The sequence below is a fragment of the Antechinus flavipes genome, chromosome 2 (genome assembly GCF_016432865.1).
Source record: "Antechinus flavipes isolate AdamAnt ecotype Samford, QLD, Australia chromosome 2, AdamAnt_v2, whole genome shotgun sequence".
NCBI lineage: Eukaryota > Metazoa > Chordata > Mammalia > Dasyuromorphia > Dasyuridae > Antechinus > Antechinus flavipes.
Window position 1 is genome coordinate 497,811,235 of NC_067399.1, and position 25,886 is coordinate 497,837,120.

Here is a 25,886-nt window from a genome sequence, read left to right on the forward strand (position 1 = left end):
TTACAAAGTAATCAAATAAGGAAAAAATGTCCAAAAGAAGTGAAGCTGGTGACTTTTCACAGCCTTCCCTCACTTAAATCAAATTCACTCGCATGTCATGGCATCACCTCCCTGATATCACAGGGCATCTATGTCCTGGAAATCAACAAAGCTGAAAGTTCTCTGGCCAAGACAGCACATGTATTTGATTATTTAGAATTTAAGAGACTGAATGCAGTGATGGGAATCGTGGCCAAGAAAGGGGGAATGTCTATTCCAGATACAATTTAACTGAGGGAAAAGTTAAATCTCAAAGATTAAAAGAAAACTACATTATATTCTTCAAGGAACACCAAAAGCAGTGATAGGCACTGCCTAGGTGCCTGGGACAATAGGCAGAAGAAAGTCAAGGGAAGAAGAAAGACTACTTTCTTTCAAAGAAATATAAGTAGATTTTCCACACATTGACTGTATAGCTAAGGAGCAAAAAAACCTCAATCAACAACTACACAGGATGGGCTAACAAATATCCAGGAAGTTTTCCTGTAGCAACAACCATCAAAACAAAATTATTTTCACTTGGTAATATTTTCCTCCCATCTCTTGCCACTCTTATACAAACAAGTTTGTTGGTTTGGGGTGTTTTTTTTCTTTTAAATAATATGAAAGAGGAAATCAAGCCTCTTTACAGCAGAGACCTCAGGTGCCAAACTAAACTCAAAAGATATTCCCAGCTGGATCCAAGTTCCCAGATTATAGAAGGATATGATGGAAAGGTTGAACTTAATATCCATTTCACAGCCTCACACACTCACATCTCATTCCCCTCTTTTTCTGTTTCTCTCTCCCTGCCTTTAACTCTCTGTCTCTTCCATTTCTTCCTTCTCTCCACCCCTCCTCCCCCTTCTCCTATGGATCTTGGGACATGCCCACAGGAGAACAAGCCACAGCTTCTTTTCCCTCTCTTCTTCTCTCCTATAGTCCTCCTCTCATTAGAAACCACTAAACAGGCAGCCCTCTTTGTAGTGGCCAGAAACTGGAAACTGAATGGATGCCCATCAACTGGAGAATGGCTGAAGAAATTGTGGTATAGGAATGTTATGGAATATTATTGTTATGTAAGAAATGACCAACAGGATGATTTCAGAAAGGCCTGGAGAGACTTGCACAAACTGATGCTGAGTGAAACGAGCAGGACCAGGAGATCATTATATACTTCAACAACAATACTATATGATGATCAATTCTGGTGGACATGGCCCTCTTCAGCAATGAGATGAACCAAATCAGTTCCAATGAAGCAGTAATGAACTGAACCAGCTACACCCAGTGAAAGAACCCTGGGAGATGACTAAGAACCATTACATTGAATTCTTAATCCCTATATTTTTGCCTACCTGCATTTTTTTTATTTCCTTCACAGGCTAATTGTACAATATTTCAGAGTCTGATTCTTTTTATACAGCAAAATAACAGTTTGGACATGTATACATATTTTGTATTTATCTTATACTTTAATATATTTAACATGTATTGGTCATCTTGCCATCTAGGGGAGGTGGGAGGAAGGAGGGGAAAAACTGGAACAAAAGTTTTGGCAATTGTCAAGGCTGTAAAATTACCCATGCATATAACCTGTAAATAAAAAGCTATAATAAAAGAGAGAGAGAGAAATTAATATTTAAAAAAAGAAATCACTAAACAAAGCTCAAGGGAAGATGGGGCAGAGTAGGTAGATGGGCAGGTATAAAGGAAAGCTCATATAGAAGAAAATGAAATGATGAACCATCCAGTTTGAGAATTGTAAACTGCACCATTGACAGTTACCAGTGTGTACTTAGGAAGACAGACCCAAATGGCCCAAACTAAATTTTGTATTCATTGGTGCAACTATGCTCCCTGGCAGAAGAAAAAGAGAAAAGAAAAGTAGAGGAGGACTTCTCCCACACTTACCTTCCTGCAGTTTTATACTCTGGAGGTACAGTGGATTTCTCAGGACATTGCATCGTCCTGGCTCATCCTCCTTAGTGAAGAGCAACAGATCAGAATACACAAATAATGTCACCTGAGCAGGGAAAAGAACCACACAGGATAAGATGAAGAACTGTGGAAAGCACTTGCCAATAAGCAAAATCTCAGAAGGCCTTCTCAGTTACGAGGACAGGGACTGAGTCATATAAATTTTGTATACCTTTAGTACCTCATACAGTATTCTGAACACAGTAGGCATTTTATGTGGGCTGACTGAATTACTAACTTGTTGAACAGACGAGTGAATAAAAGTCATAATCTGACTTACTAGATTTGTTTCATCTAATTGAACAAAAGAGAAAAGTACAATCTCTTCAGCACTGTTATAAGCTGCTAACTATGAGATCACTATCCCTCTTCTCAATCCCTGGGCCCACTAATTATGATACCAGGGACAAGATACAGGTCTCTGATTCCTCTAACACCTCAAAGCATAAAACAGAGAAACCTTCCCTAATTCCAGGCCTTTTACCAGGTCATTTCTTCTATTCTGATAACCATGTCCACTGCCATGACAACCAAACTCCTCCAGCTGAGTGACAATATCAGAATATCAGAACTCCTGCGCTAAAGGAGCTTTACTATTATCTTTTATTTTGATCTACGCTATCTAGAGCTAAGCTAGAAGTCTCTCAGAAACAATTTTAACTAGCATTCATGCAAGAACACTTCTAGAAAAGCAATGGTATTCATCTGCTACATATGCATATTTCTTTTCAATCTGTGACACTCTTTCATATATATCATCTCATTTGATTTTCCAATAACCCTGTAGAAAAAGGCAGAAGAGAGGGTATTAGTTCTATTTTTACAGACAATGAAACAGAAGTTCAAGGAGGTCACCCAGCTGTGTCTCCAAAGACTTGGAACTCCCAGGACTATCCAAAACTAGTACAGTGTACTTTCCACTATCTTAGGTCTCTGGTTGCCATTTCAATTATTTACAGTCTAACAAAAACATGCATGTCACTTAGTTTCTTTTTGTAATGTTCACTTCAAAAATCAGCCCTCAAATTACATCACAATTAAACTGACTCAGCAATATATTTGATGGTTCTTTCTTATTAATCATTTTTGAAAGATTTAATTCTGAAAGTCACTCTAACCAGCCACATGCAAGATTAGGCTGCATATGACCTTTTCTTCTTTGGCCCAAAGCAACAAAATGTAACTAACCTAAGACCCTGGAATGAAAGCATTACTCATCACTGTGTGATGATACTCTGCCCCTCTAGTACTTGAACTTCTAGAGACTCTTCTAGGAACTCTAAAAACTGCAGGATTTACTCTCAATTATTAGTGCTTAAGAGACACATGAGCTGGTATTAGTAATATCTTGAACACATATATAATATTTTATAAATTTTATAGTTTATAGTATTATATTGGATCTTATTACAATTATCCAGAGGTCAGAGTTATCATCCCTAATTTAAAGATGGGGAAACTGAGGTTTGGTGAGGTTAAGTAGCTGCCCAAGGGCACACAGTCAATAGCAAATCTAAACCTAGACCACAGGATTTTTGACTCTTGGATATTCTGTGCTATGAGGATCCTTCTGTTTATCCTAATCATTTTCGCTAACATCCTAGTTCTCTACCATCTTAATCTTTACTTTTTTACTTTTACTTCTTAATCTTTTTTGAGTCCTGTTCTCCTTAGGCAACTGTCTAGTGATAGCTATAAGCCCCTTCTCAGAATAATGTTCATTTCCTGCATTCCTAATTGGAAGAAAAGCTAAATTTCAGTTAGAAACTAATAAAAGTAAACATTTCATTTCTGCCCCTTCCAAGTTCACAGACCCACTATGAATCTATTCATAGGTGCTTCTGGACCATGAATTCAAGGTTAAAACCTGCTTATCTGTAGCCATCTCTTTATTATTAAAAGACAAGAGCTTGGACTTAACCAGGTTTTCTAATCCAATGTGTTTACATCTATACCACCCTATTTCTGTTCAACCTAGCAGCAGCAAAAGAATCACATGATTATAGCCTTTTATAAGGCTATAACTTGTAAGGTTATGGTGGCAGAGGAAGTGGAAAAAATGATGAATATCATGAGTGAAGGAGGAGTATGAAAAGACAAGAAAACACACATGAATATAAAAAAAGATTTAGGATGAGAGGTGGGATGGAAGCAAGAGGTTAAGTTCCTTACATTTGAGGGTTTTTTCTGTTTTCTTTTTCCTCTGAGGCAATTGGGGTTAGGTGACTTGCCCAGGATCACACAGCTAGGAGGTGTTAAGTGTCTGAGGCTGGATTTGAACTCAGGTTCTCCTGATTTCAGGGCTGGTGCTCTATCCACTGCTCCACCTAATTTCCCAGGTTAGTTACATTTGAAAAAAATCCAACACACAGACACACAGACACAGACACAGACACACAGACACACAGACACACAGACACACACACACACACACACACACACACACACACACACACACCACCTCAATCCTTTCTCTCTCCTCTCAATCCAAGCCACAAATAGGCAGCAGTGGGTGATGGGTAGGATTAAAACACCTTCTGCAAGCCAAAAAAGTCATAGAAGAATAGAAGTGGACAGCAAATGAGGAAAAGACAGCAGGGAGATGAAGAGAGCTCAAAATTAGTTTATGAACTCTCCAGAGCCTCAAATTGGAAAAACATGGTTTTAAGAAAAATGTTAAAATTGTTAAAACAGGAATCACAGTATAGTCTAGACAGGAAATGATTAAGGACTGAATAAAGAATTTCCCCAAAGGTCAGGTCAGGGAAAAAGACAGAGCTGGCAAAAGTCTAGATATGGTGACAGAGAATGAAACAGTAGAAATAGAGTCCTTAATCTCACTTTCATCTGGCTAGTCTTGGTTGAAACCCCACCAAGGAGCCTCTGAAAAAAAGATCCAGGAAGAGACATAACAGACCTACCTTCAACCAAGCAAACTCTAGTACCTACCTCTAAGGAACATTAAGAAATACAACATTGCAACTTTTAAATAAGTCTTGACAAGATCTCCTTCCCCAAGGATCACAATGAGCTACAATTTCTTGTGTTCCCCCACCACTATTGCATCAAGAAAACATCTATTTACCTAATAAATAACTACAATTTTGTAAAGGAATGCTCTCGAAACTTAGGGATACACCCAGAATATCCCAACCTTCTCCTTGACCTTCACTACAAATCCATCATCTAAAAATTTATCTTAAGTTTTTCTCAAGTCGTTTTTATTTTAAATTTTGCAACTTCTTCCAAATTAATAAGTTCCATATATTTCCTACTTTGAATTTAAGCATATACTTTTTTCTTTTATATCTCAGTTAATCTTTTACAGGGGCCTTAATAACTCAGCATTTTTTAAAATTATTTTTAAAAATGACACTGGCAATGGAGTGAGAAGCTCTCGGTATATCAACAGTCTTTGAAAGTATGTTAAATTGACAGAAATCCTTAACAAAGGAATCGCCATAAAAGTAATGAGACTGGCAGTGTAGTCCGAAAAATAATGACATGAGAACCAAAAGGTTGAGGTTCTCATCTCTAACATTAGCTCACTGTATAACCCTGCTTTTCCCTTCTCTGAGTCTCAATTTCCACATCTGTAAAATGAAAAGGTTAGACTCGATTCTGAACAAAAAAAGACAACAACAATAAAATGCTCTAATTCCACAAAGATGAGGATAAGGATGGGACCAAGGGCACCACCATTCTTCCAGTTCCCTAGGCTCACAATATTAGTGTCATTCCTGACTCTCACCCCTATACATTCAATTCATTAGCAAATCTTTTTGCTTACAGAAAACATCTTTTTGGGATTAGCTAGGTGGCACAATAGATAGAGCACCAGCCCTGAAGTCAGGAGGACCTGAGTTCAAATTTGATCTCAGACACATGACACTTCCTAGCTGTGTGATCCTGGGCAAGTCACTTAACCCAATTCAATTGCCTCAGAGGGGAAAAAAAACTTTTTCTCTTCTGACACTCTTATCACTTTGATCCAGGGCTGGACTATTGCACATAACCTGTTGGTGGGTCTGCCAGGACCTAGTCTCTCTCTTCTCTAGCTCATCCTAACTCAGCTGCCCAGGTGACCATCCTTTAACTCAGGGCTGACCGTGTCACTCTCCAACTCAATGAGCTCCAACAGCTCCCTACCACTTCCAGAAGCAAAAATGAACTCTTCTGCTTAGTACTGAAAACACTTCCTAGTTCCTCAATCTTTTTCAGCTTCACTTCCCTCCTCCTATAAAGCACTGCATCTCATGGGCCTGTCTCTATACCTCTGCACTATTTGTGCCCCAGGACCAAATACTCTCCTTCCTCACCTTGGCCTCTTAGTTCTCCTGGCCTTTTGCAAAAGGCCATTCCTGCTCTCCTAAGATGCTGCTGCCTTCCTCTCTATAGCTGCCTTCCATCTAGTCTACATATATCTACATATGTACATATATACATACATGTATATCATATATTACATATACATATAAGTAGGTAGGGACTTATTTATGTGCTATTTGCCCCAACAAAATGTGAGCTCCTCAACAGCAGAGACTTGGCCTCCCTTTGTGGTACACAATAAGATCTTAATAAATGCTTATTAACAAACTAAAGGCCTGAACCTGAGATTTTTTTGGTATAAGAAACTACAAGATGAAAACGACTCCTTTTATCAATTCAAGTCAGCAGCTTCTCTGTAACTTATGGTCTTAGTTGCTTAGAGTGGAAGTGTCCGACATCTCTGCCCCCAAACCAGACTAAAATGTGAGCAAGCTGGAATCTTCATGTTGGCTTAGTAGACCCGGCTTCTATTTGAGTTTGACAAACTCAGGCCAGTTTGGCCTAGAGAACTGAGAAATTAAGTGAATTGCTCAGGATCACATAGCTAGCCAATTATGTGTCAGGGATGGGACTTGAACTCAGATTTTCCTAGCTTCAAGACCAGCTCTTTTTTTACTGATTCTATATACAGCTTATACATTCCAATAAATGCTGTCCTTCAAAGTAATTACCCAGAAGTTAGAGAAAAAAATGTACACTTAGTACAATAACACAGCCAATTTTTTTTCAAATATTTCTATATTCTTACTTTGGATACTGTAAGCTTGTCACACCTCATTTTTAAGACTAAGATAAACTGCTTGTCTTCTCAGGGAGGGGGGACTAAAAAACAGGGAGGACAAAAAATGTGAAACTCAAAATCTTGTAAAAAATGAATTTTCTATACACATAATTTGAAAAAATGCCATTTAAAAAACTAAAATAATACACCCCATTCTAATCTGACATTACTCACTAAAGTCAGCTCCAAATGAATTAAAAAAAAAAACACAAAATATTAGAGATGGTAAGTACCTTAGAGATTATCTAGTTTAATGCCCAATTTTATCTAGTCCATTTTCATCATTTTTAAAATGAGGAAACTGAAGCCTTAGCTTAAGACCATTTCCAAAAATCAAATCTATAGTCAAAGATTTTTTCACTGAAGGCATTCAAAATAGTGTTCTTCAGACCATAAAAGCCATTCCTAAAGAGCAATGCCCAAAATGTTCTAATGAAATTCATTACTAGGATGCATATTTTCCAAAATGGCCAATCCGAGAGGAGCAACATTCATTTGAATAGGCTATTTCGTTTTGTTTTTTCTTAATCTATTTTTACCTGAATAACACCAAAGGAAATACACAGAATAATAACCTCCCTTCACCAAAGAAAGTATGGCTAAAGTCCATCTCTAATTCCAGGAATGAAAACCTAATTGGTCCAGCAGCAAAGTCAAGCTCAAGATTTAATGCATGATGTAATGGGGCCAGAGTAGCTCAAAGGCTAAATGAGTCCCAAATTCACTGGTAAATAGACAAAAAACTTCCAACTCCCAGAAAAGCTCTCTTCTGGTAGCCATGATCAAGCTAAGCTTGATCTTGAGGCAAAAATGGAACAAGCTTCTAGAAATGAAACTTGCTATGCCCAATAGCATTCTAGGGATTTCCCTTTTAGAGAATTATCACTAATTGTGTTAGCTGGAAGTGATCCAGAAAATTGTGTAAAACAAGTAGAAATAACCGTTCAGCTATGGAGGATGAGAAGGACAAGCCAGTGTTGTGAATTTTATCTTGGCAGAACTAGAGCCCAACAGAAGTCAGAATCTACAAACATAGAGCAGATTCTAGATTTGTGCTAATATGGACAAGAGAAGTCTAGATAACCATTCTCTACATAAGCTAAAAACTCCATTTCAATTAATTGATAACTTCGATTTCTCCCCTCCTCCCAAACTTCTCAACAGAGTCAGTCTCAGTTTGTCCTCTTTTCTCTGTTTATGGAGATACCCCAAGTCTAGCAATGATGAGGGGGACAATCAGGCACCTCAATGGTTTACAAGAGAACTCACTTAAGTACCTTACCTTGGAAGTTTTGTTTCTCCCTTCATAAAGCATAAGCTCCTCAGCCAGCAGCAGAGTCCGAGCTGTGTTACAGAGATCTAGAGGCTGAAAACAAAGTAGAGTTTGAATTCACAGGGTAGGGATGAAGAATCCCAATGGGGACTGGGGAAGAAGGGAACCCCAGAGTCATGCTGCCCCACGGGAGCCTGGGAAAGATATGAGCCAGCTAAACCACCTGGGGACTCAATTCTTATCAGGAGGAGCGCTTGCTGACCAGTTGGCTGGAACGGAAGAGGGGAGAAACCACTCACTTGTGCTCAACGCTTACACAGCCCCACAGCCTCAAAAGAGAAGAAAAAATATAACCGCTGTCCTCGTGGGAAGCAGCCTGACAGACAGCCTAGAGCCAACTCTAATGAGGCTGCTTTCTTTGGGCAGGAAGCAAAACCACACAGCATGGGTCCTTTTGAGGTCCAGCCCCCTCCCATAGCCTGCCCGTTGCTTTGCCAGAAACACCATCAATGGCTTCGTGCCACATATAGTCCTACCCTCTTCACCCCATACAGGGAGAATCACAATGAGGATCTCTCTGGGAGTTAGATTAGCTCCTTCCACAAACTGACTGCTGGCAGTGTGTAATACCTACTGGGTTCTTTTATCCTCACATCTCCTGATCACAATCCAACAGATTCTTACTCCACTAGTTACTAGCTTTCATCCAAGAAGCCCTTTCTTGTACTCCCTGCACTTTCTTGATCAAACTGATTGATTCTCACAGGACTTCCCAGAGCATTCTCAGCCCTCTAGGTCAATGCATCACTGTGCTAACCACAGCTATCATACTTCCCCACCATGTCTCCTCTTAAGTCCTCTTCTTTATCCAGCCCAAATGAAGCTACATATGATAGGGACAATATATGTACTCATACTCATATAGCAATATTTATTGAGGCTTATCAATAGATGCTTAGTACTGGGGCGAGATTCTTAAAGAAAAACATAGGTTAACCCTAACATATTTATACCTTCCAGTCTAAAACAGATACTTCAGTATATTGAAACAGACATTTAGAAATGAAAAAAGAACATTCAGCCATATATAAAGATATATTTGAGGCTGATAAAGTTCAACGGACAGATGTAGACTATATGCTGTCAAAATGTGTTTGCATCCTAAGGTATATTAGACAGTACAGTACTAGGTCCAAAATAGATAACCAACAGGCCTGGAGAAATCTCGGTCAGAGGCAAGGGCAAGTAAGACTACAATCTAACAATGTCTAAGGAAAATGGCTAGACCCCATGTAAGACAATTTTAATCATAAAGTGGAGAAGCCAGGGGATCAGCTCAAATGAGAAGAGCAAAGTAGGAATCGCATTATGAAAGATCTCAAGGCTCCTAACTCAGTAATTTTCTAAAAGACAAATTACCCGTGCTCAGCACAGAAGCCAGAAGAATGAGAACCTTTAACATTTACAATGAGAAACATATGAAAGAACTGGCTCCCAAATAAGCATGAAATCATACTCTGCCTTTAAATACAATTGCTGGGCAAAAATAAAAATCCCCAGAGAAGAGGAATAGAGGCCACACATGTTGTTGCACACCGGCAAGCCCTGCTAAGGTTGGTGAATGGCTTGAAGATCCCTAAATTAGATTGGGCTAGGCTCATCAGGTGTCTGCACTAAGCCTGATACCAGGATAATGAGTTCCCAGATTCATCTGGCCCCCTGGTCCAAGTCAGAAACTGAGCAAGATAAAGCTCCTATGCTGATCAGCAATGGGATTCTGCCCATCAATAGCAACTTCATTTCCAACCTAGTTTAGATAGGGATATCTAGGTTTAAAAAAAGACATGCAGAAACAGATCTCCCAAAGAAATCATAAAAAAAGAAAAGAACTCACATGTACAGCAGACAAAACAGATAAGACAGTTTCCCTTTAGCAGTCAAAGTCCAATTCTCCCCACCTAATATCTCTTGCTTCTTTCCTTACACCCATAATAATATGAGCATTTCAATAAAGAAAAACTCATTTTATTTCCCCCATAAGGTACTTGAAATCGTTGGGGGTATTTGGATGAGAGTATCCAGTCCAATGCAGAATCTTCACTCACTAGTTATTATAGCCTTACACCACAATTTCATCCTTTTCAAAATGGAATTCTCAGGGACAATTCAGACCAAACTTCCAGACTGTACACACCAGTCCTCCAGGAGCCACCATCTCACCTGTACGAAAACCGGAAAGACCAGGACTTTGGGAGCCAGTGTCACATAGGTGCCATAGTTTGAGTGTGGGCTGTGGGGCTTCATGATGGTACAATTCTGGTAGTTACCACAGCCTTTTACAGTCTGCACTGTCTTCATCAGTCTGGATTTCTTCCCCAGGCCTGTGTGGGATTTTCCTTTGCTAGTGTTTCCTGTATCTGCAGGAACAAAGAGGGAACGAATGAGAAGGATATGAAACCTAAGATTCTATACAAAATTTACAAAGTATGGATAACAAAGTGAACTAGAGATCATAACATAAAGGCAATTTTGATGCCCCAGGTCTTAGTAAGATCTACTAGGATGAGAACCATGATAGGAATATGGCTCTGGAAAGGTGGCATGTCCTATTCAAAAGGAAAAGGTCAAAGGTAGGGAGAATTAGTTAACTTTGTATGTTAAGAAGATAAGACTTGTCCTATATCAAGATAAAGCTGAAATAGATATATAATTTAAACATAAAGGGTGATAATAATATAAGCTAATTAGGAGAACAAGCAATAGCTTGTTCAAATATTTACAAAAGGGAGGAATTCATGGCTAAACAAGACATAGAGAACATTATGAAATGCAAAACTGAAAGTCTTGATTACATTAAATTTAAAATTTTTTGCACCAAAAAACCCAATACAACTAAGAGAAACAGAAAGCTGGGAAACAATTTAACAAAGATCTGAATGCAGATTACAGCATACTATTTTTCACTTTCTGTACTTTTTTCCTTTAAGTTTATGTCTTCTTTTACAACATGACTAATATGGCAAAATATTTTGTATGACAAAAAACATATAACCTATATCAAATTGCTTATCATCTCAGGGAGGAGGAAAGTAAAGGAGGGAAAGATAAAATTTGGAATTCAAGATTTTTTTTTAAATGTGAAAGACTATCTTTACATGTAACTGAGGGGGAAAAAATTTTAAGAAGTGATAAGACTTGTGAGAAAATCTATGAACCAGTAAAGGAAGCATAATAAAGCTCAAAGATCATTTTGAATGTAAATCAGCAGAGACATAAACAAAAGTGATATTGTCATTTGAGCTTTGAGCTTACCACAAACCTTCTAGACAAGAAAAGGGCATAAATGAGGAGTTCAAGAAATAGAGCACAATTATCATCTCAGGGAGGAGGAAAGTAAAGGAGGGAAAGATAAAATTTGGAATTCAAGATTTTTTTTTAAATGTGAAAGACTATCTTTACATGTAACTGAGGGGGAAAAAATTTTAAGAAGTGATAAGACTTGTGAGAAAATCTATGAACCAGTAAAGGAAGCATAATAAAGCTCAAAGATCATTTTGAATGTAAATCAGCAGAGACATAAACAAAAGTGATATTGTCATTTGAGCTTTGAGCTTACCACAAACCTTCTAGACAAGAAAAGGGCATAAATGAGGAGTTCAAGAAATAGAGCACAACCTTGACACAGAAGCCTGATCTAGAAGTGATAGGAAACTTCAATTATCCAGATGTCTGCTGAACTTCAATTATCCAGTTATCTCTGCCAAAAGCAAATGATTTCTTGACTTGCTAAGGTAAGTAATAATTTCATCCTCAAAAGGTAGAGTAATCAACAAAAGAAATACCTATTTTGAATGTAGCTCTTATTAACAAGCTGGTTGCTAAAGTAGGAGTAATCAACACTCGAAAGGAAACTAACTATTCCTTAAATTTTGTGATAGAGAATAGGAAATCCAGTTGTGATTGTTGTTTGTCCTTTTTCAAAGGACCATGACATCAGGAAGGTGATACCATTGACATGCAAGTGAATTGGATTTTACTGAGGGAGGCTGTGCAAGGTCACCAGCCTCACTTTCCCCTCCAGAGACCTCAGGATCCAATGGCAAGATGTAGATCAAGATGCCTGGAGATGGCCCTGGATGCAAAGGGAAACCTTGGCCTTTTTAAACTAAGGCTTTCAACAGCTCTCAATTTAACTGAGTCCACACCATTCAGTAATTAAGGCTAAGTAACAATTGAGGCAAAAAATCTCTCTTTCACCTTGTCCAAAAGAAAAAAAAAATCTAAATAAATAAATGAGTGAATGAATCTGGGAGTAGAAGATCCTCAGGGTTTCTGGCCAAAGAAAGGATAATCACACATACACCCTAGATTTTGAGAGAACAGATTTCAAAGGGTTCAAAGATAGATGGGGATAAAATGGACCCAAAAAAAATTCTCTTGGGGAAGTTAAGTCTAGGAGGGATTTAGAAGTTCTTAAAGAAGGAAATTCTGGTCACAAAAGGAACCAATTCCAATGAAAAAGAAAGGAATGATTGCCTTACGTATGGATACAGAGGAAACCCACCAATTAATTTGCTTTTTAGAAAGATACCTACAAAAAATGGAAAAAAAGGACAAGTAACAAAATAAATGACAAAATGTGGTATATATCTGTTAGAATAGTGTCAGGAGTGCTCAAAATGAACTGAGGTTGAAAAGGAAAACTGAAACTAAACAATCTGCAAGTATTTATTGAATGCCTATTGTACTACATACAATGGATGCTGAGGATTCAAATACAAAGAATAAAACCATCCCTACTTACAATAAGTGTACATTCTTTAAGTCCCAACTAATATCCCAACTTCTACAGGAAGCCTTCCCAAATCCCTCCTAATTCTTTCATGTTGTCTTTCCCCTTAGCCTGTAAGCTCTTTAAGGGCAGGAATTCCCTTTTGCTTCTTTTTGTATCCCCAGGGCTTAGTACAGTGACTGGCACATAACAGTTATTTAATTTTTTTTATTGATTGATTGATTCTAATAGGGGATATAAGTACATATAAAAATACAGCATAAATACAAAGCTAATAAATACATACATGTATCTACACAAAGTTGTTAAAAACAAGATGGAAGAGGGCATTAGCAGTGGTAGGATCAGGAAAAGCTTCACACAGAAGATGGTTCTTCAACTGAATCTTAAAAAGAGATGGACTATTAAACAGAGGTAAGGAGAAAAGGCATTCCAGCCATGGAGATGGAACACAGGAGTTGCATGAGAGAACATTGAGAGAAGGCCTTTTTGGCTAGATAGCAGTGTGTGGGAGAAGTAATGTTCAATGAGGCTGGAAAAGAAGGCTGGGGGGCACGCTGTATAAGGCTTTAAGACCTAAACATATTTTACCCTAGAGGCAATAGGAAGTCACCATAGTTAGTTCAATAAGAGAGTAACTCGTTCAGACACATACTTAAGGAAAATGGACTGCACTGAGGAGGAGCTTGAAGAAGAGACCCCAGTTAGGAGTTTTCTAATCATCTAGCAAGAGGTAATAAGGGCCTGAATTTAGGTTCAGGAATGGAGAGAAATCTAAGCTGTTGAGCCAAATCCTATGAGAGAAAATTTAATATGGACTGATGTTGAGTTTTATATTCAAATTCAAAGTAACAGCTTCATAACTAGCCTAACAACAACTTATCTGGAAAAGATCACTGGGTTTGGGGGGATATAAAAAGCTCAATATTTTTCAATGTCTTATATGGCAGCAATCTTAGGCTTCACTGAGAGGCACAATGTCCAAAGCTTGAGATATGAGCAGTGATAACCTGGGCAGCATGCAGAGAGAGCTACCAGAATGATAAAGTGAAGGACCCTGAGGTCATGCCATAGAGGAACTAGTGGAATGTATACCATCACATACCTACTAGTTTTAATGCTCTCCCTTACCTCCACCTCCTGGAATTCTTAGCTTCCTTGGAGGTTCAGTTTCAGTACCACCTCCTATTGAAAGACTTTTCTTATTTAATTATTATCCTCTTTAATTAATATCCTCTTTCTCCTCGAATTATTTTGTATTTACTTATTGCAGTACATGTTGTATCCTACTGACCCATTCCATGCTCCAGTGTAAACTCCTTGTCAGATGAAATTATTTGTCTTTTTACTCTTGATCCCTAGTAGGTGTATAATAAATGTTTGTGAAACTGGACTGGATTATTGATCTTTTTTTAATATCTTGGGCATAGGAAATGGGAGGGACAGGAAGTGGGAGGAACATGACAGAAGAGGGATTAGACTTATTCTGCTTGGCCCACAGAGCAAAATTAGAATCAGTGAGTGGAAGTTACAAAGAGGCAAAATTAGATTTGATGTAAGGAAAAAGTTGATATAACCACAAAGGCATGGAAACATGCAATAGGCTGTCTCTTCATGGAGTCATTTAATCAAAAATTAAATTTGAAGATGTGAAGAAGATGATTTCTGTATATGGATCATACTATTTCATGTCTAAGAAACTTTCCACTTAAAATTGTGTTCTTTTCCTTATAGATATCACCTTTCAATGGCATTCTCCCTAGAAAGAGACAAAGAGCCCTAAATATAAAAAAAAGACTAGAATAACCTCCCAATAGTACAGTAGAATCTAAATTAATGTCCAGGGGAGTAAAGGCAGGAACTTGCCTAATCTCTCCTCCATACTGCTCCAAATTCCTTTAAATAATGACTTTTTATAAACAAATTTTAGAGCACCAGAACACTCAAAAAGAAGTAGAACATTTTCCAACTGAAGACAACTTAGAAGCTCAGCAGAAAAGGTTTGTGATATGGTGTGGCCCTGGACTCAGCCCTAGCCCCAGCAGGCTCAACCAATGAATCAGCAGCAGTGCCAGTGGCTTCCAGACCTCTCAGCTCAGAGACACCAAGGAGAACTTAGAAGGTCAGCATAAAAGATCTGAGGAACCAGGCCTAGTGCCTAATCCCAGCACAGACTTTCCCACCCCAGACCCAGCCTCAGCTGGACCCCAGAATCAGCCAGACCTCTGAATTGACAGCACTTCCAGACCTCTTGGCCGGGGAACACCATGGACGATCGAAAGGTCAGTGGAGACAGTCTGTGCTAATGGAGTAGGACTTTGGTGTGCAGTCCCAGCACAGCTTAGGCACACTCAATCTTACAGCTACGGTGGGGCAAGGACCTAACAATTTCAGGACAGAAAAGAGGGCTTGCAGTCAAATTCCTATAAAGATTTCTGAAAACAACTACACAAAATCCCTGAAGCCTGGGACAGTATACCTTACACCCTGGAAACAGAGCCCTACTTTAACAAAGAGTTAAAAGCTGAGTAATAAACTAGGAAAATGAAGAGAAAACAAAAAGGTTTTGACCACTGAAAGTTATTATGGTGACAAGGAAGATCAAAATGCACATTAAGAAGATAACAAAATCAAAGCTCCTATATCCAAAGCCTCCAAGAAAAATAAGAATTGGACTCAGGCCATGGAAGAGCTCAAACAGGACTTTGATCATCAAGTAAAAGGGATAGAGGAAAAATTAGGAAAAGAATTGAGATTGGCACAAAAGGAAACGCAAAAAGCTAATGAGAAGAATGCCTTAAAAAGCAAATAATGTCCAGAATGAAGTTGTGGTTACTGCTTGCTCTGGTTCTATCAGAAAAACAATGAATTTGGAATCTAAATACAACTGGATTTGAATCCTCTGGCTCTCTTAAATTACTTTCTTTGGTCCAGTAATTTCACTTCTCTGGACCATGGCAGCTTCATCTATAAAATGAGGGAGTTAATGAGATGACCTCTGAGGTCCCTTCAAATAACTCTCCACATCAAGTAATAAGGCAGAAAAAATAGGCCAGAAATTTCTTAGGAAGAAATTCCTAGTAGTACAAACTGCTAACCAACTGCCACCAGCAAGCATACAAGAAGAATAAGAGCGCTCACAGCTATCATCTGGGGAAATAATTTGTGTGAAAAAAGGGCCAATCCCCCTACCAAATGCTACATAGGTAAGCCAGCCGAACTGAAGCAACCAAGCACTCTGAGGGTAAGACAGCAGGCAGTATATGCCAGAAAAGTCAAACCACTATTACTCACCACCTTGACCATCTACTTCACAGCAATGTTAAGAGGATAAAATGAGATGATTATAAAATACTTGGCAAATCTTGAAGTCTACATAAATGCTAACTCTTATTATCATGACCTTAATTCCTCATTTCTACTCAGTGGTCAAGTTTTGCCAATTATACAATCACAGTGAATTTCAAATTCATACCTTCCACTCCATTCATGTGATCATTTGCCCTAAGTTCTGATCCTCATCATTCTTTTCTTGGTTCTACTGCAGTACCCTCTGAATTGGTCTTCCTTCATGCTCTCTGTCTCTTGCTGCTAAGACAAAATGCAAACACTTCTGCTTGGCTACTAAAATCCTTTAAATCTTACTCCAGCCTCCATTTCAGACTTACTGAATACATTCTAAGATTTGCTTCCCATTCCCTATATACAACATTCTATTCTCTCATCCTTGTTCTTTGTGAAAATTGTCTCCCTTGTCAGAGATGTTTCTCCCTTCTCCTCGCTTCCATCTCAAAGAATCCCTTGCTTCCTCCAAAGCTCAGACCAAGCACCATTTTCTACAGGGTACTTTCCCCCTCCCTAAAATTACTACATACAGAGTTTTAATTTAATTGTCTATGTGTGTGTTGTCTTGAGTAGAATTGAAAATTGAATAGAATTCTCTTGAGGTTAGGGTCGCTTTCATTTTTGTCTTTATATTTCTAGCACATATCACAGTTCCTGGCATAAGGTAGGTACTTCATAAGTACTTATTAAATCATGGCTGAATGAATAAAAAGGGGTTGGCTCATAGCTTTCAATTCCCTGATTCTAAAAGAAAACATGTCTGGCTGGAAAAAAAAGTTTGAGAAGTCCTATAAGCATTCAATGCTCCACCTTGACCAAGGATAAGTATTCTCATTTTCATTTTACAAATGAAGTACCTGAAGTCCAAAGAGGCTGCATAATTTGACCAAGTCACCCAGTGAATAAAGAGTCCAACTTTAGAGGAGGAAGGATGCTGTCATCCATTTATCCCAACAAAAAACACCATTTTTCATTTTTAAATCTTGGCATTATCAAATTAAAAAGCCTTTGTACAAACAGAACGAATGCAAACAAGATTAGTAGGGAAGTAACAAACTGGGAAAACATCTTTACAATTAAAGGTTCTGATAAAGGCCTCATTTCCAAAATATATAGAGAACTGACTCAAATTTATAAAAAATCAAGCTATTCTCCAATTGATAAATGGTCAAAGGATATGAACAGACAATTTTCAGATGAAGAAATTGAAACTATTACCACTCACATGAAAGAGTGTTCCAAATCACTTTTGATCAGAGAAATGCAAATTAAGACAACTCTGAGATATCACTACACACCTGTCAGATTGGCTAAGATGACAGGAAAAAATAATGATGAATGTTGGAGGGGATGCGGGAAAACGGGGACACTGATGCATTGTTGGTGGAGTTGTGAACGAATCCAACCATTCTGGAGAGCAATCTGGAATTATGCCCAAAAAGTTATCAAACTGTGCATACCCTTTGATCCAGCAGTGTTTCTATTGGGCTTATACCCCAAAGAGATACTAAAAAAGGGAAGGGGACCTGTATGTGCCAAAATGTTTGTAGCAGCCCTGTTTGTAGTGGCTAGAAACTGGAAAATGAATGGATGCCCATCCATTGGAGAATGGCTGGATAAATTGTGGTATATGAATGTTATGGAATATTATTGTTCTGTAAGGAATGACCAGCAGGATGAATACAGAGAGGCTTGGAGAGACCTACATGGACTGATGCTAAGTGAGATGAGCAGAACCAGGAGATCATTATACACTTCGACAACGATATTGTATGAGGATGTATTCTGATGGAAGTGGATTTCTCTGACAAAGAGACTTAACTGAGTTTCATTGGAGAAATGATGGACAGAAACAGCTACACCCAAAGAAGGAATACTGGGAAATGAATGTGAACTATTTGCATTTTTGATTTTCTTCCCGAGTTATTTTTACCTTCTGAATCCAATTCTCCCTGTACAGCGGGAGAACTGTTCGGTTCTGCAAATATGTATTGTATCTAAGATATACTGCAACATATCCAACATATATAGGACTGCTTGCCATCTTGGGGGGGGAGGAGGAAGGGAGGGGAAAAAACGAAACATAAGTGATTGCAAGGGATAATGTCGTGTAAAAATTATCCTGGCATGGATTCTGTCAATACAAAGTTATTATTAAATAAAATAAAATTAAAAAAAAAATCTTGGCATACCAGAACCAAGAGCCACATGCATACAAAGCTTTAAAACTTTTAGTTTGAAGTTTGATTTTTGTCTGTATGTGTTTTTAAACAGCAGCACTTTTCAACTACAGCTATCCAGCCTCTTCCACTTAGTGTACTCAACTCCTACTCAGTCTCTTTTCGCTGTAGAAATCTCTAGCTCTTTCCCTAAAACCCCAGATTACAAAAAGACTTTATTTCTCATCACCTGCTCCACTGGTCATATACAGTAATTACACTTCTCTCCTGCTGCTTCTGAATCTGACCTTGGCAGCAATACTAAATCACGTGTTGGGAACCTCAAACCAGGCATTTTCAGGTTAGCAGACAATGCTGAGGGTATGTTGCTACTCTTCTCCCTCCTGTACCCAGAAAACATAACCAAACAGCATGTTGTCCATGTGCCATGGAACAATTTGGGACTCTGTTCATCCCAAGAAATCTCTCACCACTGTATTCTAAATTAGCATTCACAAGAATGTGGAATGACCTAACTGGAAGACTGTAGATCTAGCTTTCAGGAACTTATTTATCAGTTCAAGCCTCAAGATGGAATATTTGGGCCCACTTCCAAATTCTATGCCTCAGTTTCCCCCAATCTATAAAATGAATCAAGGGCAAAAAAAAATTTGTTGTCCCTCAGGGTTCTATATTAGTAAGATTAATTCTGTCAAATATCCTGAAACTGCTCATATAAAAGGTATATAGAATGGGAAAGGACTGGTTCCCTGCCTACAAAGGTCCCCCTTAAAGAAACTAATTATAGATTTAGAATTGAAAGAGGCCCTAAAGATCATCTGGCCCAGCCACCTCATCTTACATAAGAAACAGGTTTGGAAAGATTCTATGACTTGCCCTGGATCAAGCAGGCAGAAAGCACAGCTAGGATTCACTCCCAAGGCCTCTAACTACACTTTCAGCCCCCTTATAAACTTGGGAGATCTATGACCTCATTGCTATAGGGACACACTAAGGACAAGATCCTTGTGTTCTACTCTTTTGTGATTACTGTCCATGCACTCCCACAGATCCTTCAGAAAGGATTACCCAACTTTCTGGAAGCCTTCTAGGCTTTTATGAATTTTCTGGGTTTCAGGGAGAACTCTCAGGTTGGACGTTTCATCCCCCATTCTCTTTTTCTAGTCAAATATTTTTCCAAAGGCCTTTGTACCACCAGATTTGTGCCACAGCCAGTTTGTAACCACTATGTATTTCTATATTTCCTTGTGGGTCATCAGTAACTTTTGATTCTTTGGATTATATTAACATAGATATTTAGAAGAAGGAACACAAGCCCCCTCAGGACAAGAAAACTATGGTCCAGAGAAGATGAGACTTGCCTAAGGGATTCTGTTGCTACTGCAAGATTCACATGTGAAGTTTCCAAAATGCAACCCTCCTCTGTTCTCTCCTATTCGATTCTGGATTCAGCTTATTTTCCATCTGCAATGCCTCTCCCAGATATATGCGCTAGTAGACCAACACAATGGAACAGCTGTTCAACAATACATCATAATCTGAACAATAGACAATTTTCATCCATTTAGTTTTTCCCATACAGAATGATAGGCCAATCACCTCTTAGAAATAATGGATCTCACTGAGTACCTCTAGGACCTAATGCATTCAGAACACTATCATCTGCAAACAGTAGCATCTGGACGACTTACTCCTAGAGGAAATTTCTCTTCCACTTGGATCTTACGCAAGACATCCTTTATAACAGTGCTCAACACACATCTCCCTGATACATGCTTCATTTGGCAATACTCAAAAAAGTTGCTCAACAGAACGGCTGTATTTATCAAGGAATCACTATTGGTCTTAATTTGTGCATGACAGACTCTATTGATACAAATATCTTTTGGCAAGCAATAAATATAACATTCTTGTATTTTCTGAACCTTTCAAATAATTTCATAAATATAGAAATGTGATCAGCTATAGAGAATTGATTGCAAAAGCCTGTCTTCTATTTTCATCAGATTATTCTCATAAAAATAACATGGTGAAAACTGGTGACATTTTAAGTTGGCAGTTATGTCTGTGATTTTTTTCCCCATTCCTTTGGTATCTTCCACTCTCCTAAGACACTTTGCTAAATGATCCCTCAATGCTTTCAAGACTATATCATCTCTGGCTCAGATGTCTTTAGTGGGTACTTAGTCTGATCTCAGGACTCACTGCTCTTCCTAACTTCATCAACTTAAGTGGTGTTTTTAACTTCTTGTAAGCTACATTAAGAACTGAGGTTCTGAAGATTCCACTGTCACTGCTGATGAAAATAGAAACACTGACAAATTTGTTCCGTTTGTTATTCTCCTGCCAGTTTCATCTATGAATGCTCTTCCAATGATGTGGCTCACTTGAATTTCATGCCAACTTTTCTATAAATTTCTTTTTGCTTCTACTACTTTTTGCTATTCTTAAATGGATACTTCTCATAATTTTCTTCTACCTTATTCTATAATGTTTTACAAATAAGTGTGAAATTCTATGTTGATTTTACCCTTTAGTGGATGATATGATTGCAAACAGAGGGCTAATATTTATATGACTTGCATTATCAGTAACTCTTCACTTCTTATCTGTTAAGATGCAGTCAGTTTCATTTCTACCATACTGCTTAGGGTTCATCAGGTCTAGCATCAAGACTCTTCTAGAAGAAAATTAATGATATATAGTTGTGAAGTCTATAATAATCCTTTGGCCTCTTTTTTTTCAAGTTTCTACCACTTTTTTAACATATCATTCTCCATCCTTCCCTGTGCTCACCTTCATATGTAAGGTCTCCGAGTATCAAAGGATACATTGGTTTGACTTACCAACTTCTTAAGTGATTTTATCAAATTCTTCACATATTTCTCTTTGCCGTCAGTCTTTGCAACAGATGTTAGTAGACAACATTATCCTATTTAGGGTACCTCCAATTAAGACCTTTACAAGCAATTTAAAAACTATATGACTCTTAGAACTTTCTTCTTTCTTTTCTACCATTCCACCCTTTTCCTACAGAAGCACAAAGAAGCCACACATGACTAAAGTTCATTTCTTGTTTTATTTCATGGATTACCAAATCCAAAGAAATCATTACCTTGTGATAGGCCTTCTAATGACAAACCTCTGAGCCCAAAGTCAAATTAGTCCTCAAATACTTAGATTCACTCATTCATAAAACCTTTCTAGCATAATGGATTGGCAAAAGCTAAAAAGAACTTTAAAGATCATCTAGTCCAACTCTCACTTTTCAAAAGAAACTGAAGTCCAATAAATTAACTTGTCCAAGATCATACACAACTTGGTGGCAAATTTGGAATTTCCTAATGCAATGGACTAGGAGCATTATAATATAACTTAATCATGAGCTGATCTGGCCAGGGAATTTGGAATTCCACTAACCCAGATCCAGAGTAAACATGAATTAACCATCACACAATCATATCTGCTCCTAGCAATAGGAGCTAAGACTTGGAAGGCTTTTACTTCAAGCATTAGCAACATCATCAATAAACTATTTGTATTCTTTGATATTTAGTATCCTTCCCAAGGCAAAAATTGTGTTTCATTTTCCATGCAAGTTAGGGAAAGGAAGTAAACCTAGGTACAGTCACTAAGTTGTCAGCTAATAGCCAAACCAAAACTAGAACCCAGGAGTTCTCATTTCAGTTGTAATTCAATATATACCTAGTTTCTTCCCTAATACTTCATTCATATTTATTACTTTCCAGTTAATCAAGTGGCTTATTTTCAGGAGGGAATTAAATTATGGTGAGCTGTATGTTGATGGCCTCCTAAAGAGATTTATGTGACTGGGGCTGGGGGAAAGGGGAGAGGGAAACAATATCTCTGGGATCTTCCTCTGAAACTCTTCAACTGCTTCACTTCTCTATCACACAGTGTCAAGCCACAATAGTCATCCCCACAGCACAATGACCCTATTGTGCTGAAAGGAGAAGACTTTTCTCTTGCTTTGCTCAATTTCAAACCAAGATTCTTTCTCCTTTCTGGTAAAATATAAGTTCCTTCAAGGAAGATATTGCTTCATCCCAATGACTAGCAGAGGGCCTTATACATATCAGGCATTAAAATTCTGAAATTTGCTACTCAAAACTTTTAAATCTTTTCAATTCAAAATGTACATCTTACTCCTCTCCTACATCTAACAAAAATTCATTCCTCTTACAAATTCAGGCTCATAGTGGCACCATCTTAGAAGGAAATGACATTTTCTGCTGAGTGATCAACTATGAAAGTTGGTTCTTCTCAGTGGTTCAGTGATCCAAAGCAATCCCAATAGACTTTGGATAGAAAATGCCATCTGCATCCAGAAAAAGAACTATGGAGATTGAATGTAAATCAACATATGCTGCATTCATTTCTTTTTGCTGTTTTTTTTTCCTCTTCCATGGTTTTCCCTTTTGCTCTGATTTTTCTCTTCCAACATGATTCATATATACATACATAAAGTAATGTGTATTAAAACATTAATTTTAAAAAAGAAAAAAAAAAGGAAGTGGCATTTCCCCTCATTCCAAAGACAGGTAATGTCTACTGTTATCTTTTCATGTCCAGTGAACCAAGGGAGTTTTTGCTTGCTGAACTGAACCAAATCAAACTGGGACCCTTAGATCTTCTATGGAACTTGAATTCATTAGCTGATTCCTGCCTTTGTTGATTGGGTCTTTCAACAAAGAACAATATCAGTTAATAGCACACAGGGGATGAGCTTTATATTGACCTAGCTAGCACCTTTCACCCATAAAATGGGAAAAGATTTTCCAATTGTTACCTAGAAATAAGTATTGTCTTCTTTTATAGGTAGAAGAGAAAAAGGCAGTAACATTGACAAAAAAGATAAAGGCACCTCCGAAAAAGGACAAAGGTCATTGTGAAGCTCTCAACATTTCAAATTCATTCCATGGGGTTAAATCTCCAAATTGTGAGTACTTTCTACTGTATTTAGGGATTCCCTTCCCAAAGTAATATAAGAAAGGATCAACCCTCTCAATAGGCTATAAGTCAATGACCTCTGCTGGAATCCCTGGACCTGAGCTTTTAGCCAAATTCTTCACCATATAAGAGCTGATATCTTAGGCTTCCTGGAAAAAGCAATTGTTTTCATAATACAGCAAACAAGTCCAAATTTGTCCTTTTGGATCCAATTCAGTAAGTAACATGATACCAGAAGGCCTTAGTTCTACTTCTATGGTAGGGAAAAGAAAGCCCAATTTTAAAAGATCCTCAGCTAGTAGCCAAATACAAAAATAATAATAATAATAATAATCACTCCCTTAAAAGTGTTTGTCAAATGATCTATTTGAAGAAATGAAGTGATTTACCAGCTCACAATAGTATATCACAACAGGACTTTATACTCGAAGAAAAAGCCAGCATGGTGCAATAGAGAGAAAACAAGACTAGAAGTCAGAAAGACTATTTGGCAAACAAGAAGATTTCTACTCTGCTTCCTGACTTTTTCAAATTGGCCAGAAGGAGCTTGATAGTCACTATAATAATTATCCAAATGGAAGGCTAGATAAGAAACCACATGATTCCCTTCTCTGTCAAGTTCCTGGCAGAAGTGTGGTATACATACAAACACATACACACACACACACACACACACACACACACACACACACCTATTTCTGCTCATATTCTTGCTATATTAAGCACAAAGGAAAATCTGAGCCTAGCATCTAGTTCAGAGGGTTCCAGATTCGGCTTTCGCACAATTCATCTATTTCAGGAGAGCAAGATAAACTTGAGAAGGGAATTTCTGCTTGCCAGTGTAGAAAGGACTCCACATTTTCTTCAGTTGGGAATGACGTCTGCTGAGTAAGCTCAGAAGAGAGCTAAGTGTCCATGAAAGCTCCGTGACATTCCCTGGCCAAAAGCAAAACTCATCAGGAGCTATTCTCCTCAGAATCTAGACAGTTATGAGGAAATTTGAGGTCAAGTCATGTGCATGTTTTCATCAAAGAACCTATGAAGTCAGAGCTAGAAGAAGCAGGGATCTTAAAAATTATCTAATCCCTATCTCTGCAATGGGTAAATGGAGAAACTGAAGCCCAGAGACACACCACTACTTCTAGTACTTCTAGTAGGACATATTGCTATTTAGCAACAGTCAGATCCAAAACTGAGGTCCCTCCCTCCTCCTCCAGTGCTCTACCCATACCATAGTACTTCTCCATGTCATAACCTGCATTGTCAGGGGAGTTTACCCAACTGCAGTGGAAGCCATTAATTTGGACAATTCCCTGAAGCAGTTCCTAGTCCTAGGATCAACCTGACATTCTTTATTCCTGTACTGTGCTTGTTCACATGTAAGGAAAAAGGCCTCAACACTTCCCAGAGGGACCTGCATATCCAACCATGGCCAGGTAAATAACACTTGAGAACTCAATGGTTCCAGAAACTGGACTTGAAGATACTAACTGGGAATGACTCCAGGCTTCCCAGGAGCAGCTGGTTCAACAAACCAGAGTCAAATTCAAGACTTCACCCCAGCATTGTCCTGATTCTTTCCTCTCACTCCATAGAGCAAAGGTTCAAAACGTTTTATGTTATAGAGCACAGCACCACACTTAAAGATAGTAAAAGATCTATCTTTTATGAAGGAAAATAAGTGGCTTCAGTCTGCAATGTTTCAAACCTTGAAGTTGCAGTCTCTTGGGAGGTCACCATTAACTGTTGTCCCAACAAAGGATTCAGATAGAAGCCTCCTCTGTATGAGGAAAAAGAACTGTCTTTGGAGAAGATATCTATTTCAATATGATTGGGAGAATTTACAAAGAAACAACAAAAATCTAGTAACTATGATTGGGCAAGGTGTAAAGACTAAATTATTCTAAATTTTTTTGTCACTTTCATTTACCCAAACTCCATTACGGTTGGTTAGTCTATTAGAGCTTAGTGGAAGTGAAGAGAAAGTCCCAGAAAGCTTTGTTCTTCATACTGCAACTATAAGAATTACAGAGAGGAAGTCACTAAGCCAGGACAAAGAAATAGTCCCATTTCTTTCCAGGGACCTTTATGGTAATAGAAACTGGCAGAAAACACTTACCCTCTGGGATACTGTCCTCTTGATACAAGGGCCTCAGAAGCTAAAAGGAAAAAACAAAACAGCACAGAATCACCAGCTTAACTATTGAAGCAAGACTT

General features: G+C 38.2%; 1 protein-coding gene across 7 annotated transcripts in view; it reads right to left on the minus strand.

The window, feature by feature from the left end:
• Positions 1–25,886, minus strand: part of RGS3 (regulator of G protein signaling 3) — a 176,809-nt gene that overhangs the window by 92,849 nt on the left and 58,074 nt on the right. For 6 of the 7 annotated variants that reach the window (XM_051979981.1, XM_051979982.1, XM_051979983.1 and 3 more), the window contains 4 exons: positions 25,789–25,828; positions 10,602–10,798; positions 8,391–8,474; positions 1,933–2,044 (listed from right to left, as the gene is read on the minus strand). In XM_051979981.1, coding sequence (XP_051835941.1) covers positions 1,933–2,044; positions 8,391–8,474; positions 10,602–10,798; positions 25,789–25,828 — 433 coding nt within the window. Of the gene's footprint in view, positions 1–1,932; positions 2,045–8,390; positions 8,475–8,680; positions 8,758–10,601; positions 10,799–25,788; positions 25,829–25,886 lie in introns of those variants that run through there. The other variant, XM_051979986.1, reaches the window with a different exon arrangement.